At 54.3% G+C, this 15173-nt stretch overlaps 1 protein-coding gene across 1 annotated transcript in view; it reads right to left on the bottom strand.

Annotated features, from left to right (window-relative positions):
• Positions 1-15173, bottom strand: part of SLC4A5 (solute carrier family 4 member 5) — a 49548-nt gene that overhangs the window by 4982 nt on the left and 29393 nt on the right. The window contains exons 13-21 of the mRNA XM_019514373.1: positions 13399-13460; positions 10311-10511; positions 9271-9384; positions 7363-7524; positions 5396-5574; positions 3774-3846; positions 2904-2972; positions 1385-1558; positions 448-609 (exon numbers count right to left, since the gene is read on the bottom strand). Coding sequence (XP_019369918.1) covers positions 448-609; positions 1385-1558; positions 2904-2972; positions 3774-3846; positions 5396-5574; positions 7363-7524; positions 9271-9384; positions 10311-10511; positions 13399-13460 — 1196 coding nt within the window. The remainder of the gene's footprint in view (positions 1-447; positions 610-1384; positions 1559-2903; positions 2973-3773; positions 3847-5395; positions 5575-7362; positions 7525-9270; positions 9385-10310; positions 10512-13398; positions 13461-15173) is intronic.

The raw sequence follows: 15173 nt of genomic DNA, 5'->3' as shown, positions 1-15173 counted from the left end.
CATGTCCCAAATATTTTGTAGGGTAGTGACAAATTCCCCCACTTCGAGGCAGGCTTTCCTTCCTTTCGGACAGGGCTCAACACTTCTAACACCGGTGACAACCTCCACCGGAAAGTAACACCTTGGCATCCTAGTCTGCATGGGCCACCTCCACACCAGTCCCCTTCAGCTGAGAGGCCCTAACACCCACCCCCGAGCTGAGGACCAGACCACTCTGCTTTTGCACCACTTGCAATAGCTACAGTGCCCTTCTGCCTCAAATGCGCAGCCACGCAGACAGAGCCGCACTTCGCGACAGACCCGCCGTGACAGACAGAGACCCCCAAGGCCCTCCTGAGAAACGTGCCCGGCATGCACAGGGCGTATCCCCTCCCTTTGAGCACGTAGCTGGGAAGCCCTGACCCTAACAGGCCATGAAGCCCCCTGGCTCTTCCACTGTGGGCCCACCTCATCTTCACTGCTGTCCTCCCCTCGGTTTCCTTTTTTCTTCTTCTTCTTGTCATCCTCCTTCTTCTTCTCTTTCTCGGGAATGATGTTGTCAATCCAGGCTAGGTCATGCTGGGAAAAGACAAAGTCCAGCATCTTCCTCACCAAGATTAGGGCCAAAATCTGCGGTGGAAAAAGGGGAAGAGAGAGTCACCCTGATGTGGGCAGCCAGGTTTCTGTGCCGCAGGCTTCCCCGGAGGAAAACTGGCCAGTTTTCATCTTGAGTTACACCACAAAAAGGCTGTGACCCCTGGTTCCTGGAGCCGGGAGGGGCAGACACCCCAATAACCAGTGGCAGGCTATGGCAGCCCAGTCTGAGGATGCTGAGAGAAGTCAAACCCATCCAAGGGGGCTCCATGGCCATCTCTGAGGCCTTCAGAGAAGATGTAGGTGCTCTGGTTGTTACCAGACCAGACTACACCCACCGCACGCACATGTACAGACACACACATGCATACACACACACACGCACGCCAACCTTCCTAGTCTTTCATCTATGCCGAAGTCTGATGAGCTGATTTGAGGGTTTTGATCTGACCCCAGGGACTTCAGTTTTCTTTCAGACCTCAGACTTACACATCTCCCCCATGTTTTTTTACTGAAAACGGGTCCTCTCAGGTGCAGACTGGAGGGTACCAACACCATCTGAGTGCTGTCTCTGAGAGGAACATGGACTTCAGGAGGAGCCAGGAGGCCTCCCGACCACAGCCCCACCACCTCAGGTCTTGCAGCTCTTCATTAAGGGCCAAGTTAAATTGCCTCATGATGAGGGCCATCTCCTGAGGAGGAGGACATCAAAGACAGACCGGGGGCAGGAAGGGGATGTGCATGCAGACTCCTGCTGCTCCTGCCTCCCCAGGCCTGCCCTGGGAGCCAGCAGCGAGTGGGAGGGCCCTACCATGACAGGGAAGATGATGGCCACCACGGTGGACTTGAGGATCCAGAGGACGGCGAGGCAGATGATCTGCACCAGAGTGAAGAGGTGGATCCGCCGCAGGGGCACGTGGCGGAGGAAGACATAGTCGGGCTGGTGCTTGGCCGGCATCAGGAAGAGCTTGCAGCGATCCCAGAACTGCAAGGGAACAGACAGGCGTTATGCCGGGGAAAGCCTGGGTCTGGCAGGGATGCCACACAAACGGTGACCGGGCAGCTGAGCTACTACTGAGGATCATCATGACCCACCCCAGGGTGAGGGGAGCCTCAGGCATCTGCTGATGACCCTAGGGATCGGGACAGACACCTCCTTCTGCCAAACACATGACGGCCCTGCTGACTGCGGGGGGTGCGGATGGGCCGGCTTGCCCTATGGTGGATGCCTTACTTGTGGGGTCCAGATGGAGGTGGAAGCTGGACCTGCAGTGGACTCCATCCCCCTCTGCGCACAAAGCATTTGGCAGGGCAGCATACTCAGCTGCGGGTCCCTCCACACCAGCCCTCATGTGCGGATTCGTGCTCCCAAGAGCCACAGCTGCTGCACCTGCCTCGACCCAGCCTCCACGGCTCCGGCCTAATGCCCACCACACCTGTTTTTACCCTGAGCCCCACCTTGCTTTCCATTCCCAAACAGGCCATGGGAACGGTCAGGAGCATTACACCCAGCACTTCGACTGCTGCAATGACCGAGACCCAATTTCCCCCTACTTTTCCTTCATCCCTGGGGGATCAGAGCCTGGAACAAGAGCTGGGGGACAAGAGCTGGAAAAGTTGCACTCGGCTGCCAAGCTTTGCCTCGCCACCAGACAGATGGCTGGGGGTTGTGGCCTCATAGGTACTGGCTGGTAGAAAGGGGCCAGTCGTGCACAGATCAGCCGGAGGGAGTACATTGTGAGGGGGATTGCCACCACTGGTCCCCAGCCAGCTAAATGCAACGGTGCTTGCAGACCAACATCTCTTTCATATCTGACCCTTGTAGCTATAGCAGCCATGGCCCGATTCAGCTTCAGCCTCTCTTCCCAGGCCTGGCTGGAAACCCCATGCCTGGCCGTGTCCATCTCCTTGGCACCTCAACAAGAAGCCCAGGGAGAGCTTTTTGCGCCCCCACGGTAGGAGACAGAGATCCCATGCACCCTGCTGTGCTCCTGCCAGTCTGCTTTATGTGGAACAGGCTCCAGTGCTGTGGCGAGGAACAGGAGGGCGCTCCCCGAGACAGACGGGCACTCAGACAGCAGTCCTGGTAGCACTACCCGCTTTCCTTGCAGAGCCCCGAGCCCCCGCTGGGCTCTCAAGCAGCGAATGGACCCAGAGAGGACCGGGACCTAGACATCCATTCCCTTTCCACTGAAGCCCACTCCACACAACAACCAATAGGTTTTTTCAGCTCCTGGGTTTCACAGGTGAGGGGCCCAAGGATGGCAATCACAATGGGAGCAAGGGCACGTGAAAGAATAAGCCATCAGTAAGCCAGGCGCAGCTCTTACCTGGATGCCGTTGAGAGAGGCCACCCCCATGTACAGGAAGACGCCATACAGCACTGGCATTGGAATATACTGTGGGCACAAAGACACAGCGCTTAGCAGCCCCCGTGAACCGAATCTCTAGCAGCGCTTCTCCTCGCTCACCTCTGGCACATTGCCGTGCTTCCCCCAGAGGCAGGACCTTTTGCCACAGGTTGCCTGGGGCTCTGCAAGCCTGGACTTCAGGGGAACTGCCACTAAGTCAGGTTCAACTGTGCTTAGCATTGCTCACCTGGATCAAAACCCTGGCTCAGGGCCTAGGAAGCCCTAATGCTTTGCAACTATCCAGTAAGCCTGGCCAGGAAGCCCCAGAAGGGCCGGCCTTCGGGCCCTTCAAACTACAACAAGCCCCCTGCTTTTTAACGGCTTGGCTCTGCGAGCGTGAGTCCCAGCCCTGCTGTCACAACTGAGAGGGTGTCCTTCATGCATGCCAGTGACCAATGCCCACACTTCGGAGCGGACCGAGGAGGGGCTGCGGGGCTCTGGGTGCCCCACGATGTCACCCCACCACCATGCTTGGGATTAGAGGTTTTGTCATCCCCATGCATGGGTGGAGAGGGTGGACTTTAACAGAGACCTGCAGCACCTTCACAGGAGAGGAGAGCACATCCTACCCTTTGTGCTACAGAGCCCAAGTGCAAGGCTCAGAGACTCGTGCCCCTTTCACCACCATCGTTATGCCAAGGGCAGATTAATAAGAGGTATCCCCTGTACTACACACCATGACTTAGCTGAGGCTGGTTCAGCCCAGCTCTGTTCCCTGCTCCACAAGCTCACAAGTACCCAGCCTGACCGCCAGGTGCAGGGCAATGCGGAGCAGGGCGTAAGTTTTACCTTCAGAATTGGAGCCAAGAAGACAGATATCCCCGTCAGGACAAAGACGATGATCCCAGTGACTCGCTGTTCCCTACCAAAGAGCAAAGACAGAGAGGGAAATGGAGCCTCCAGGAGAGACACAGCCTTGTCTGCCCTGCGCTTCCCTGGTACAGTGCTACAGCCAACACGGGGACGCCTCTTACACACACCTCTACCTCACTGCTACAGAGCAATGTCCAGTCGCAGGGATGGACGGACACCCTCTGCTGTTCCACTTCTGTGACAACCATGCTCTCTGCTTCCCTCTGCTCCCTGCCGAACAGTCTCTCTGGGAAACACCGTTTTGCCTTCCACTGCAGCTCCATGTTGCTCTGCAACTCCAACCTCCCCCCAGCCAGTTCTGCACCAGCCAAGGGTGTCTTGCCCTCGCTCAGCTCCTGTAGAGTCCCAGCTTGCAAATATTTGGGAGGGCCCCTGAGCTTCTCTAAAGTCATCACCTCACATAACTGGAGCCAGTTTCAAAGGCGTGCTCCTGTCCTATAGGCAAGCGGGTGTCACAAGCTAAGAGCAACTCTAGCCACAGAGTGACTGACAGCCCCTTGGCATAATGCTTGGACTACAAAAGTCACCAGGGCAGTGGAAAGTCTCCCTGGGGGAACTGCAAAGAGGCTTGGGGGCAGAGAGGGAATAGAGGCTCGGCATATTGTTCTGAGGACCCCTTTGCTGGGTCGCAGCCTTTTCTAGCTAGCTCTGTAGCTCAATGCCGTGACATGCTGGGCACGCTCTCCTATCTGGCAGAAGAAACACCATGACCACGATGGTGGAAGGGGAAACACCCTGACCAAGGTAATGCAATTAAAGAGGCACTGTGTAGTGGAGGATTGCACCCGGACAGGACTCCCTATGACAGCCTCATAGTTAGCTTCCCACTGGCCAGCTTCCAGCAGGAGGATCTCAGCTACATGATGACTTTGTGGAAATAGGCGACTCCTCTCTAGCTTGCTCCTGCAGCCATATGGCTGAGGGCAAGCCAAACTCGGGGGCACCCGAACCCCAAGCTTCCAGGTTTGGCCTGCATGTAGGATGCCTGCCAAAGGATCTGGAGGCATCTGAAGCCCCAGGCGGGGGTGGAGGAATCTTGCCAGTATTAGGGCTACATGTGGTTCTTGAATAACTCACGGATTTGGACTTGATTTGGTTTATTTGACTTTGGACATGAAACATTTTCCTTAAAAAAATCAGCCTCGGGATCTACGTGACCTGCAGACTGCCAGACAGTGAGCACCCTTGGCTTTCCCCCTCCAAACCACAGCACCTGCACAAGCACCATATGACTGATGGGGACCTCTGCCGGTCCTCTGGTTCGACCCCGGCTTAAGCCAGCCTTCACCCTTGCATGACCCATCCCAGCAAATGCCTGCACTTGGACTTTGATCGCTAGAAACTGTGCAGCGACTCCAGGTATTTGCTCCACTGCTGAACCATCCTTGCTGTGAGAGAAACCCACCTAACAGCCACTCTGGGTCCTGCTCTGCCATTTAGGTCCATTCCTCCTTATCCTGGTCCTTATGACCACAGAAATGGACAAGTCCAGATACCTGTAGTGCTGCTGTGGATCCCTTTCCAGCACAAGGCCTCACCTCACGCCCAGGAACTGCGGCTGCTCCCCTGGTGCGCTGGTCTCGGTCTCCATCTTCAGGCTGTCAATGTGCGCGATGGAAATGACGGTGGCCGCCACGTACCAGGGCAGCCCCATGAAGGAGCATATGGCCATCAGGATCCCGACCCAGAACAGGTCCAGGTGGTAGCCTGCTGCTTTCTGGAAGACAGCATCCGGACGGGTCCAGTTAGAAACGGCACGCCAGCTCCCATCCTCACTGCTGAAGCAGGGGAGCCATTTAACATGCCCACCATTACAGCTGGGATTTTCGACAGCAGCCCTAGTTAGCAGCATTACCAGGTCTACAATATGAAATTATTGTATTGGAAGCTTAAAATTATCCCAATTGCTGAAAAAGTATCATACACTGAAAAAATGCAAATAAGTATGCAAATACCTATGCAAACAAGTCTTCTTTTTATTTACTTTATACTGCTCACTGTTTAAGTCGGCAGGGAGCGAGAAATGGGCCATCAAAGTTGAAGCATTTCTTTATTTAGAGGCAAGCAATCATACGGAAGTGCTGACAGCAAACCCAAAGGTCAATTAAGATTCCCTGAGAGTGACTTGGGTTTTGCATACACTGCATCAGTCAGCTGCCTCATAAATTATGGTACATTTTGAACACTTTTACTGAACACTTGATCCTACATCATGCAAGGGTTGAAATGATCATACAAATATGATAATTATTGTACACCTGGCAATGCTGCTAGGGAGGTCAGCAGGCGACTCCCTCCAAAGTCCAGGGGCCCTCGGGGTCCAATTCCCCTGAGTTTCTTAGCACAGCAGAGCGCGCAGAACCACAGCGAACAAGGTTCTCCCCAGTCTGACCTTTGCTGCAGGGCTGATTTGCTCAGAAACAGGGAAATCCACTAGTTTTTCACCTCAAACCATAGCAGAGGAAAATGTCAGAGACTTGGGGAATCTTCTACCTGGGTTAGGGTGGGGGGGAATTGCTTCTGGACACTGTGCATTAGGGCCAGTTCATGCCCTACGACCAGGGGCCTCCCAGCCCATCTGCTCTTCATTTTCTTGATATCTACAGAGCTCATCTTTCTAGCCTTTAAGCCTGGATGGGAAGATCTGCACCACAAACAAAGCAGCCACCGTTTCTCAGCCTGGGATGCTGGGCAACCTCTCAGAATTATCCGGTCATAAGGCCTCACACATCATTTAATTGAGGAACTCATTAAAGCATGGATCTCGCTGCACTCGGATGCAGTGGAGGCTGACAGTTCAGCTACATTCACAACGGGACAGGACACGTTCTTGAAGGAAAGGGGCCTCGGTAGCTATTGATCATGGCAGTGAGGGACACGGCCTCTGAATCAGGACATCCTAGAGCTTTGATGCTGGAGGCTGCAAGGGAGAGTGAAACAGTGGGAAAAATCCTGGTCAGACCCAGTTCTCTCTCCCTTCCAGTGTCCTCTCTCTGCCACCGTGTGACACAGGAGACTGGACCAGACGGACCTATGGTCTGACCCAGTACATGGCAATTCTTATGGTCTCGTGTTCTGATTACCCGTTGGTCACTACCACTGTCCTGGCTTCAACCCCACAAATTCTGCTGCCATTCCTTGTCCCTCCAGGACTTGGGAGCTCTTTGTTTCCCAGGGCATGCTTTGGAGGGCATCCCTGCCCCAGATGCATCGGACAAACTACTGCACCTCTTTGGCAAACATTGCACAAGGCAGGCCCTTGCTGCTGGGCAGAAAGGCAGCTACAGACCTCTGTAGCCCTGGAGTTTGCCAGCACTGTATTCTGACCCGGGTGCAACTGGTGTCTCCACCCTCCGCTACCCTGGGGGCCCGCCCAGGCATAACTTCTTCCCCTGGCCAGGCACCGCATTGCCAGGGACCACGTCATTGCCCAGCTCCTGGCCGTGCCTCGGCCCCAGGAGAGGAAGAGCTTTGCACCCACTCTGCGCCATCGCCCAAGCCGCACCCTCAGTTTATGCTCCTTCCGGTTGACAATGACGGCTGTGATCTGCTGGTCCATGAAGATCAGGATGGTGACCAGGAGAGCGGGGAGCGCGCTGGCCAAGTAGATCCACCATGGATTCTTGCCAAACGGGAACACAAACCACCCTCGGTCAAGGCGGGTGGGCTGAAAAGGCAACCGTGACCAGGGTTAGGGCAGGCTTTCAGGTCGGACTATTTCAGCATCAGGAACGATAACAGCGTGCAATCTGGCTACGCGCGTATGGCATCTCAGAGAGGTAGTCCACAGGGACCATGGGGCAAGAGTCAAAGCACGCTCTATGCTCATGGCTTTCCACACAAGTTCCTGCCATCTTGTACCATGTTTGCTTTACCTGGGTCTGAACGCCTCAGAGCCTGCGCCCACCCCTGAAGGTTTTAATTCTGGCTCTGACCCACTACCAGGAGGAGTTTTCCAGGCTGGAAATCTCCCATACAACCTAGTCTGTCCAATCAGATGGTGACATTCATGCAAAATCGCTACTAGCAGCTTGCTAGAGCTGGAGAGATTTCAGTACCTCTCCCCCCCGGCCCTGAATTTTTAGCACAAACCTAGTCCACACCCAGACTGAACCACTAGCTTCTTCCAAAACGCAAGGACCCTCCTACTCCATGGTCCTGGTGACAAGACCTGGCTCGAGGCCGCGCCACTGCCCTCCCCAGCCAATAATTCATTCCTGTGCCATTACTTTCTAAGGGGTAGAGGTATTTCCAAAAGGCTGTTTGTTTCTTTTACCTTAAAGTCCGTAGGCACTTGTAGTTTGGGTGTGTTCATTCCAAAATACAGATCGAGACCGACAAACATTAGTATGGACACAAAGATAGAGAAGTCACTGATAAGCTTACGAAGCTACAGAGAAAGAGTGGGAGACGTACGTCAAAAAGAAAAGGGAAGAAGAGCGGCATGGTCAGAATATTAATCAGAGAACGAAAAGATATTGTCTCAGTCACTGCATTCATGCACCTGAGAGTTAGTTTCTCAGAGCACCAAGACTGGTCATTGTTTGATATCCTTTTGCACCCACGGGCTTTGCTTCAGCTCCCTAAGCCATCCTTGATAACATTAAACCTGCCAGGCCCTCACAGGGTCCCTGTAACTGGTGTGTCTGGGCAGAGTATACTCTTTAAGGCTGTTATTAAGCCTCCTGACCCCCGCCCTCACTTCATAACCACTGGACCATCCACACACAGTCATACAGTCCTGATTGCTCACTGCCTGCTCTCATTTGTACAGCAACTGCCAGGAGATGCTCCTACTTCTGGAGGCATGACTGGACTGCCAGGCAAGACGGGCTTGGGAGAAACCTGCCAAGGATGGGACTGTTGGTAAATCAGACCAGCCAACGCTGAATGATAGTGTTCCTGCCTGTAAGTTGCCCCCATGTTTTCAGGTTCATTTTTAGGGGGGAAAAAATTACTTCTCCCCTGAGTAGCCTTCACTACTGGGACTATCTTGCCTTGACCAAATCCCAAAGTACATAGGAGCATTGGATAATTACAGGCGAAACACACCCACAGTATGTAATGGAAACCATTCCAAAAACCGTATCTCCTTCGGTATTTTGATGGTGTGCACAAAAATCCTATGCATGTGCCATCCAGCTGTCTGGGACCTGATTATAAGTCACTGCAGTAGACAAGCCCGGTGATGTTTCTATGGTTTTTTAAATGGGGAGGCATGCATTCAAACCACTAATGTGGCTTGGACACCGAGCCCCTTCCCTTCTGCTTCTCCCAGGACTCTCAGACCTGAGACTTGACAGACAACATGCATGCAGCAGCCGTGGGAAGGAGAGGTGTGAGCGTTAGGTGGAAAGGAGCCGGACAGACGCAGCTAGTAGAGGGAAGAGCTTTGAGACTGTGATATTCACACCTTAATTATACTGGGGACATGCAGCTTCGGGGTCTCCAGTCCAAAACAGGCGTCTATTCCACAGAACAGCAGGATGGAGAAGACAATAGAAAAGTCGGCAATGAAGGCCCTGACCTGGAGGCAGATGGGGATGGGAGGAAAAGGCCAGTTACAGGCTGGGCTGGGTGTATCCGACCATGCAACCACATTAGGGATGACACAGGTCCTGCACAGAGGTATTTCTGCAACATCCAGGACACACCAGAGTCTGACACCCTTCTTGCACTGGTGCACTGCTACAGACTTAAAAAATCCCAACTCTTGCTTGGTAGTGGTGCCAGGAAGAGCACCTGTGTCAGCACCCCCGGCCGTTCTCCTGTGAGCCTTATCTGGAGTCATGCAAACACGTGAGACTCGCAGTGTTCGTTAGATGAAGGGCAGTTTCTCATCCTTCAGCTCAGAGGCGTCACCCAGGAACAGCTTACATTGTCTTACATCTCATGAGTCTGCCTGGACAATAACCCCACACGGCTTCACTCAAACATCCATGCGGCTCACCATCCCCTGCGTGACTCATCCCAGACAGCTATGCCTTTCACTTCCCAAATGTGGAAGGAAAGACCCAGCCCAAGGGAAGTCCACTGATCAAATATAGCAAGCAAAATGTGGGAACACACCTCGGGCTCTGGCCTTTGCATTCTCTACCTCTGGAGGCAGCTTGAGTTGAGCTGATTCTGCATGACCTATCGTTGTGGGTATGCATACAGCTGATGAAAATGGAGGTATGCATGAGCCCTGATGGATTTGGGCGTCAGGGTGGGGGAGGGAGGAGGTGACAAGTCCTGCACTGCATCCATGCTGATGGAGCTTGACTCCTGCAGAGCCTCCTCTCCTCCTGACTTTCATGGACATTTGCCATGAACGAAAGGTCGGTCACTGCAGGATGGGTGCGCCCTGGGGGAGATCTGCACTGACTCCTGTCTCTGAGAGGAACAGCCTGGTGTTTCCTACCGACAACCAAAATTGTAGACAGCTCTCAGCAGCTTTTGTCTCTTCCTTACCTTGGTGGGAAAGTAGCGGCTGAACTTGAACTTCTTCAACGTTAGTGTCATGGAGTAGGTCCCAAAGAAGAGGATGAAGGACATGAGGGCCAGGTCGGGAACAAAGTTACAGGATTTCCCCACTAGACTGCCGCCGTACTTCAGGCATTCCTTCTTGCTCAGCTGGGTCCAGTCCAGAGCTGTCATATTAATAGTATTGTACTTGGAACGGATGTGTTGAGGAAAAGAAACCGACATAACCATTAGTACAGGGAGTGGTACTTGGGGGCAGGCCAACGCAAGCACTCCTGTAGTGCTGCTTCTACCCACCACCACCACGCTGAGGACACTTATTATGTCTAGAGGACCTGAAGGAGCAACGAGCCCCATGTGGTCTCTGCCTAGGTCCTTCAGCAGGCAGAAGGGCAACAGCAAAGGGAAGCCACTCTATCCCATCGTACTGAAGCAAAATGGGCAAGTGGCTAATGCTGGCATGCTTTGGACTGCAGTGTAGACATCCCTTGGGAGTCTTCACAGCCAGGACAGCTATTGCTATACCGTGCACTAGTTCAGCCGCCTGCTCCACCATCCTGCTGCAGGTGGGCATTGCTGGGTTGACTCTAATAACCCCAGCTAGGCATGGACTTGTACTACATGATGGGCATCATCTCTTCAGTCATGGATTAACAGACTCCTTTCTGGCTAGGTAGCCTGAGCCTGGGTGCAAGCACCTCTAGTCTTCACCTGTCAGCAGCTGGTGCAACTCTGCCAATTGCAACCTTGGCCCTGTTAGAAAGCAAACTCCTCCATTGAGGCAGACCACTTGGTGAGCTTTCAACCCCAGATGTGACGCCCTTGTGAAAACCCTGACCCCAATTCTTAACAACAGTGACCCCGGCATCTATGGGCCATCTGGCTTCACTTGGGGCATTTTAATCCCTAGATCACTCCCAGGTCGATGCCTATCTCTTGGTCCGTGGGCTGCTCTTGAGCCAGGAGAACCAGGAAGGGACTCTGTGGATGGGGACACGTGGTGGGACAGTGGAAGGGCCAATCTCATCCTCAATTCCCCTCTGCCTTGAGCCAGCAGCAGTGTCTGAAGACTCACTGGCTGTTTTCCTGACAGCATTACTCAGGCACTTCTGATCCCTCTTGGAGCTGACTGCCAGAGGGAGGGAGAAGCCCTCTCTTCCCCTTAGCTGGTGCGCGTTGCAGGAAAGGACGGCACCAAGAACGCTCATTGCTGCTCGCTACTGTGCCATAGGCTGATTGTGGCATGTGGCCCTGATCATAAACAAATGGCACAGCACAGCTCTGCGTTTGCATGGTACTTTGCTGTTCTCCACGAGGGAAGCGGATCAGTACTGCAATCACCACCTGATAGAGGGGGACCTTGGAAGTCAGGCTCAAGACTTGCTGATCCCAGGCCTGAGAAAATCCCACTCCACTATGTGGCCCCACACCTTGATCCCTAGGCTCCAGCTCCAGGCAGGCAAGTACACAGGAATACAATTATGAACCCACTCATGCCAAGTTTCCAACCCTGCCTGTGATCTGGGAGGGAGGTTCCAATTCAGAGACCCTAAGTAGGCCCGTTGTTTGGGAAGTGCAGCGCATCTACCTCTGAAAGTCTGGCCCTGGGAAGGGACTCTAGCAGGACACCTTTTTCACTCCTTACTTGGGAAAGTGTGGGCCCTGTTACTTACTTCATGTTCACCAAGATACAACTGGTATCAGTATCTGTCTGTCTGTCTTGTCTATCTGTCTACCTACCTATCTATCCATCCATCCATCTCTCCCTCTCTTTCCCTCTAGTGCCAGGGCAGGCAATTATTTGGGCTCATGGGCCACATAGGCAGTACTGGGGAGTGGTCACAGGCCAGTCAGCCTGGAGCCCACGTGCCACTGCCCACAGCGCACAGCCCTAGCCCTGCCCTGTCCCGTTCCTTCTGGCTACCACCACCACTGGCCCCAGCCCCATGGTACTGGTGGGGACACACATGCACTGCTCTGATACCAGCCCACCCTGCGCCTGCTCTGGACTTGGCCCAGTGGAAAAGACCAGCTCAGGACTAGTCACAACTGGCATGCACAGCCCTGACCTCGGCCGGCCCCGCTCCTGCTCTGGACTGCCCGCCCATGCTGAGCAGTGGCAGCAGCTGGACAGAGGCTGCTGCTGGGTCGGGGAAAAGCCCCCCCCCCCAACTGATGGGACCTTCTTGCTGCAGCCACCTGGAGCCTGTGCCCGGGCTGCCCTGCCACTCCTCTCTGCTGCCATCACCGCCACCCAGCAAGACAGTGCTGGCAGAGCAGAGGAGCCACAGTGCAGCCCAGGCATGGGGTCTGGGCAGCTGCAGCTGCAACAAGAAGGACCCGGCAGCGGTGAATGGCAGGGGCTGCTTTTACCCCACACCGAGCATCAGCTTCTTCTCAGCTTGGGGGGGTGAGTCTGGAACAGGTGCAGGGAGCCCAGGGTCAGGGATGTGCACATGGTCCCCGCCAGTACCATGGGGCTGGGGCCAGTGGCAGTAGCAGCCAGAAGGAGCCACTGCTACCTGGGCTGCCTAGAAAGGCCGTCCAGCTGTGGAGCCACCCCAGCCCTGCTGTGCGCCCAAGGGGCAGCAGGATGCGCCATGAGCCCGACGGCGCCTGGGCCAGGAGGGACCAATGGACCTACTGCAGGCCGGACAAAGTCCCTCTGTGGGGGGCCGTATTTTGCCCACCCCTGCTCTAGCTAATACTATTGCCACCTTACGGAGGGGGACCTTGGGAGAATCAGGCTCAAGACTCAATGATCCCAGTCCCAGCCTCATCCCACTGGACTACATGGGCCCAGCACCTGTAGCTAGCCAGATACAGTCTGCTCTCTTCTTAAACCCTTCCCTCTAGTCCAGGCTGCTGCTTCACTCCTTTGGCCACAGAGATACAATGGCAAATTGACCACCTTGGTGCGTCAACTGATGACTGAGGCTAGCCGCAGCTTCCCTGAAGGAGCAGTAAGTGATGGATTTCACTGGTAGGTCACACTGGGCCCCCTATTCAAAGCCAGGGCATCTAGCAGAGCTCCGTGTCCCTCCTCCCGGCATAGGCATCACATAAAACTACTTACCATAGACATGTTAGTGTCGCTGGGTGACAGCAGGGCTGAAGCATTGAACAAGGTTGTATTCACTGCAGAAAAGGAGTTTGTTGTAAAAAAACACATATCTTAAAAAATAGCAAGGCTTCATCTGAAGGGACACGCCGTTTCAGCCTAGTGAGCCCTGGCAGTTGCGACAGACGCTGCCCTTCTGCTCCCCAGAGAGAGGAAAAGACACCTAAGAGCGATCCTCTGCAAGGACTTGCTAGCAGCATGGGGCTGTGGGCTGTTTTGAGAGCTCTGAGCAGCTACCTTGAGGGGAACCGATGTCAGGAAGTCTGGATGAGTGCATCGCTACACACCTGCCAGGGGCCTGGGGGTGGGAGGCTCTAATGGGAACACCTGCCTCAACTGGAAGAGCAGACCACAGCTTGCAGGGCTCTGGAGGGCTAGTCCTGGTTCTAACACCAGCAGCAACTTCTCCCTGATGAATATTATGGGTGGGCTCCCATTCAGACAACACGACATCTCCTATGGGTGGCAAGCCAAGAGTTGCATCACGCTGTGCTACCACGAAACCGGTGGCATCTTCCCTTATCACCTGAGCATGGCCAAAGAGACACCGACTGCCCCAGCAATTCCTGTGACCATAAACTCACGTCAGGATGGAGGAACGGAGCCTGGAGTCTGCAGTATCTCTGGCCTCCCCATCCACTGACAGAGAGACCAAAGCCCCAGACTCCTGGGCTCTCTGCAGCTAGGACCTAGGCTGCTGCCTGATGTACTGTTATATCCGGCTCCTTCCCAGTGCCAAGTAACTGCTGCTATGAGTGAGTTTCCTTTCATCATAACCGTACAATCCTGCTTACCACTGCTTCAAGGACCTTGTATTGACTGTGCAGTCCCTTCTGCTAAGACGTTGGGGACAGGGGATCATCACTTGCAAGGTCCACCTGAAAGAAGCCACCACTCTTGGGAGCAGGTCAGACCCCAGAGGGGATACCGGCAGCTCTCTCGTGTAGCAGAGCTCACGCTCATTCTTTGGAGGGCTCCTCTCTGGTCAGACCTGCTTGGCTCTGATGAGACCTCTCCCCCTGCTCCTGCCCTTCCTGGAATAAGAAGGACCCGTCTCTCTATGGAAGCTGTGCTCTGAGAGTCACCTCATGTCCAAGGTGAGATTTCTCTTGCCCAGCCTGGACCCCTGGCCTCTAAACCCTGCCTGAATCTTTTGGGGAGGGAGAGGATGAATCACGAGAGAGAAAGTTGTCTCTCAGGGGAAACCTGAGTAAAAACCCCACAAGGCTCTCAAGCGTCTGTGGGGCCTTCTTCTGGAGGATCCTCACAGCCTGGAGCCACTACTAATCTGTCACGAGTAGACGGTGAGCCACCTGTCTCTGCTGCTTGCCTATGGCCTCCTTCAGGATCTGGATGCAGAAGGATGACCTCACTTGAATGCACACCATGCATGCTTGCATCCAAGCTGACCTCCTGGCAGGCAAAGTCTTTAAAGTTTTGGGATGTCCTTTTTGTCAACGCCAGATTTTTGAGAGGCGGCCCAGCCTCAACACAGTCTGTCTCTCCCTTTCTGTGACAGACACCAGCGGCAAATGAATGAGGGAGAAGCGACTGCTGGGTTAGAATCAGAGACCTCACTGCTACAAAATGCCACTCCGCTGCCCTAGCGAGAGGCTCGGGCCTGTTACCCTGGATTTGTGTGGTGTCAGGGTTGCCGGGAGTTTTCCTTGGGGGTTAGATTATGGACTTGTCTAAGGTGGTTTGCATAGAGGTGATCACAGGCAGGGGGG

Source organism: Gavialis gangeticus, unplaced genomic scaffold (genome assembly GCF_001723915.1).
Source record: "Gavialis gangeticus isolate Ggan-Ray unplaced genomic scaffold, GavGan_comp1, whole genome shotgun sequence".
NCBI lineage: Eukaryota > Metazoa > Chordata > Crocodylia > Gavialidae > Gavialis > Gavialis gangeticus.
This window is presented reverse-complemented; position numbering and strand designations above follow the sequence as displayed.